This window comes from Microtus ochrogaster, chromosome 4 (assembly GCF_000317375.1).
Source record: "Microtus ochrogaster isolate Prairie Vole_2 chromosome 4, MicOch1.0, whole genome shotgun sequence".
NCBI lineage: Eukaryota > Metazoa > Chordata > Mammalia > Rodentia > Cricetidae > Microtus > Microtus ochrogaster.
In genome coordinates, this window is record NC_022011.1 from 1,172,076 (window position 1) to 1,174,723 (window position 2,648).

General features: G+C 54.5%; 1 protein-coding gene across 1 annotated transcript; it reads right to left on the reverse strand.

Moving 5' to 3' along the window:
- Positions 1–755: 755 nt before the first annotated feature.
- Pou4f2 (POU class 4 homeobox 2) lies at positions 756–2,387 on the reverse strand. The gene is made up of 2 exons (XM_005345376.2): positions 2,118–2,387; positions 756–1,697 (listed from the first exon to the last, which is right to left on the reverse strand). The coding sequence occupies exons 1-2, from the start codon at positions 2,385–2,387 to the stop codon at positions 756–758; spliced, it is 1,212 nt and encodes a 403-aa protein (XP_005345433.1).
- Between the last annotated feature and the right edge of the window lie 261 nt (positions 2,388–2,648).

Sequence of the window (2,648 nt, forward strand, 5' to 3'; positions counted from 1 at the left end):
TTTCAGACTAAAGAAGTTTAATTAATTAGGATGTGCACAAAATTAAGTTACCAGAGAGATAAATTAATAATTTACAGAAGGTTGTTCAGCAATAATCTAATAATAACTGTCAAGATCAGTGAACACAGCAGGCGCAACTCCTTCCTTAAGCATTAACACTTCAGATCGGGAAGAAAGCGGTAAGAACCACAATAAAAATATATATATAATATACAGTGTAAACGCAGAAAATCTGCCATCTTTTTTTAAATTCAAAATACTTTAGAGATGTCTCTATCATATCACATTTTAAGCATCAACTCTAGCTTCGAGTTTCAGTCCTGAATCAATTTCTATTTCTGAAAAATAGCTGCAACGTGTACTTTTAAACGTGAACAAGGGTGACGTCTGTAAGAATAAAAACAAATCTTACTTGCTCATACTTGCGAGGTTTTCAAAACCTTGTCGCTCTGCCTTCCAGCTGACAGCTAGCTCCACGCTTTCTTTGATGAAGCCGAGCAGCTGAGGTGCGGTTAAAAGGGACAAATCTGCTACAACTTGGCAAATTCCTTCTTTTGTTTTTCTTCACTTTGCCGAACCGGTTCACATTCTCTTTAATGTGGGCTCAGCTGCTCGTTCCCTTGATCTTGGCTTGTTATGGTTCACATTTACCGGAATTGTTTCTGATAGCCAAAGTGGAAAGAAAAGAGGCAGAAAGAGAAGAGGGGAAAGGAAAGAGAGGACTAAGGGAAAGGGCCGTCCCTGGAGAAGGCTCCCTAAATGCCGGCGGAATATTTCATTCTCTTCTGCTTCTGCCTCTGGTTGCAGAACCAGACGCGCACCACGTTTTTCTTGAGATCCAGCTTCTCGGCGATGGCAGCGATCTTCTCAGAGGAGGGCCTTGGCTGGATGGCGAAGTAGGCTTCCAGGGAGCGCTTTTCCGGCGCCGCGATGGACGTGCGTTTGCGCTTCTTCTCCGCGCCGTTGAAGAGCTCCGGTTTGGTGAGCTTTTCACGGTGGGATTTCTCAGCCTCCTCCAGCCACGCCTGCAGAATAGGCTTGAGAGCGATCATGTTGTTATGTGATAGCGTGAGCGACTCGAACCTGCAGATGGTGCTCTGGCTGAGCGAGCCCACGCCCGGGATCTTGAGGTTGGCTAGTGCCGAACCCACATCTGCCTGGGTCACTCCCAGTTTGATGCGTCGCTGCTTGAAGCGCTCGGCGAACGCCTCCAGGTCCCGCGGGTCTGCATCCACGTCGCTCATGCAGCCCATATGCGAGGGCAGCCCGTGAGCGTGGGCCATGCTCAGAGCTGCTTGGTGCATGGGGTTCATGGTGGCCATGTGCGATGCGTGAGCCGGAGTGGACACCACCGTTCCGTCGGGGGCCGCCATGGCTCCCAGGGCCAGCCCGGGGCTCAGGTGCTCCAGCAGCTCGCCCTCCAGCGCCTGGTGCGGCTGGTGGTGGTGGTGATGGTGGTGGTGATGGTGATGGTGGGTGCCTGCCAGCGCGGATGGGTGCGAGATGGGCACAGATGAAGAAGAAGCGGCCGACGTGCACGGGATGGTGTTCATGGTGTGGTAAGTGGCGTCCGGCTTGAAAGGACTGTGGTGGGGCGGATGGTGGTGATGGCTCTTACTCTGGGAGACGATGTCCACGGCGGCCAAAGCCTCCGCACGGGCCAGCAGACTCTCATCCAGCCCGCCGAATATATTGCTCTGCAATTGTAAGTAGAAGGCACACATTACGCTCAGCTGGGAATTGTGCGCGCTCTCTCCGGAAGCGCTGGCCCAGGGCTCGCCACCGCCACCGCTCCTACAACATTCTCAGAACGTTAAAATAATAATAACGACAATGATCCTGAAACTCGGCAGTGAAGAGAGAAGGAAAGCCTCCGCGAGAAGCCTAGGTGCAGGGGGAGAAAAGTGAACAGCAGACAACACAACACAACACGCGCACAGGCAGCATCCCAGGTCATAAAAATTAATATGAAAGGCAAGACCCGCTGAATACTTAAGAGATGGGGGATTGGTTGGAGGTGTGGGGTGATTTGCTGTGCAGACATGAAAAAAACATCAAGCAGATAAAGGAGGCTGTCAAAATGTGCCTTTAAGCGGTGATTATGCAGACCTACTCACCGGTGGGGTTGGAAGACAAGCTCTCCGCATCGCCTCGGAGCCCCCGCCGCCGCTACCGCTGCTGCTGGAACTGCTGCTCCGGCCTCCACCGCCTCCGCCACCGCCGCCGCCGCCAGCGTTGCTGGAGCTGCTGGGGGAACTCGCCGAGGGCGCAGCGGACGCAGAGGAGCCCGGGGAGGCGCTGTGCAGAGCTGAGTACTTGGGCTCCACGTGCAGGCTGCCCGCGTGCGGCATGCTGAACGCCTGCTTGCTGTTCAGGGACATCATCATCCTCCTCCCTTGCGCGGCGCGCTCGTCGCTGGCGCACACTGGTCCCAGGTACCCGGACCCTCCGGAGAAGTGCCCGCCGGGAGAGCAACAGAGAAGACAGCACTACAAAGTTGTGCCTAGCCGCCACCGCCTCCCGGCTCTGCTAGCTGAGTTCCCGAAGCTAGCTCCGCTGCGTCGCCTGCTAGGTCTGTCGAAGCTGTTGCCCTGCTCCGGGTGACGCTGGCTTCAGACCTCAGCGCCCCAAAGTGCACCAGCTCGTCG

Bases quoted from the DNA above. Each gene is read 5' to 3' on its own strand.
- Pou4f2 (XM_005345376.2), bottom strand. From the start codon at position 2,387: ATGATGATGTCCCTGAACAGCAAGCAGGCGTTCAGCATGCCGCACGCG. The intron at 1,698-2,117 runs GTGAGTAGGTCT...TTACAATTGCAG, and splicing joins CTTGTCTTCCAACCCCACCG to AGCAATATATTCGGCGGGCT.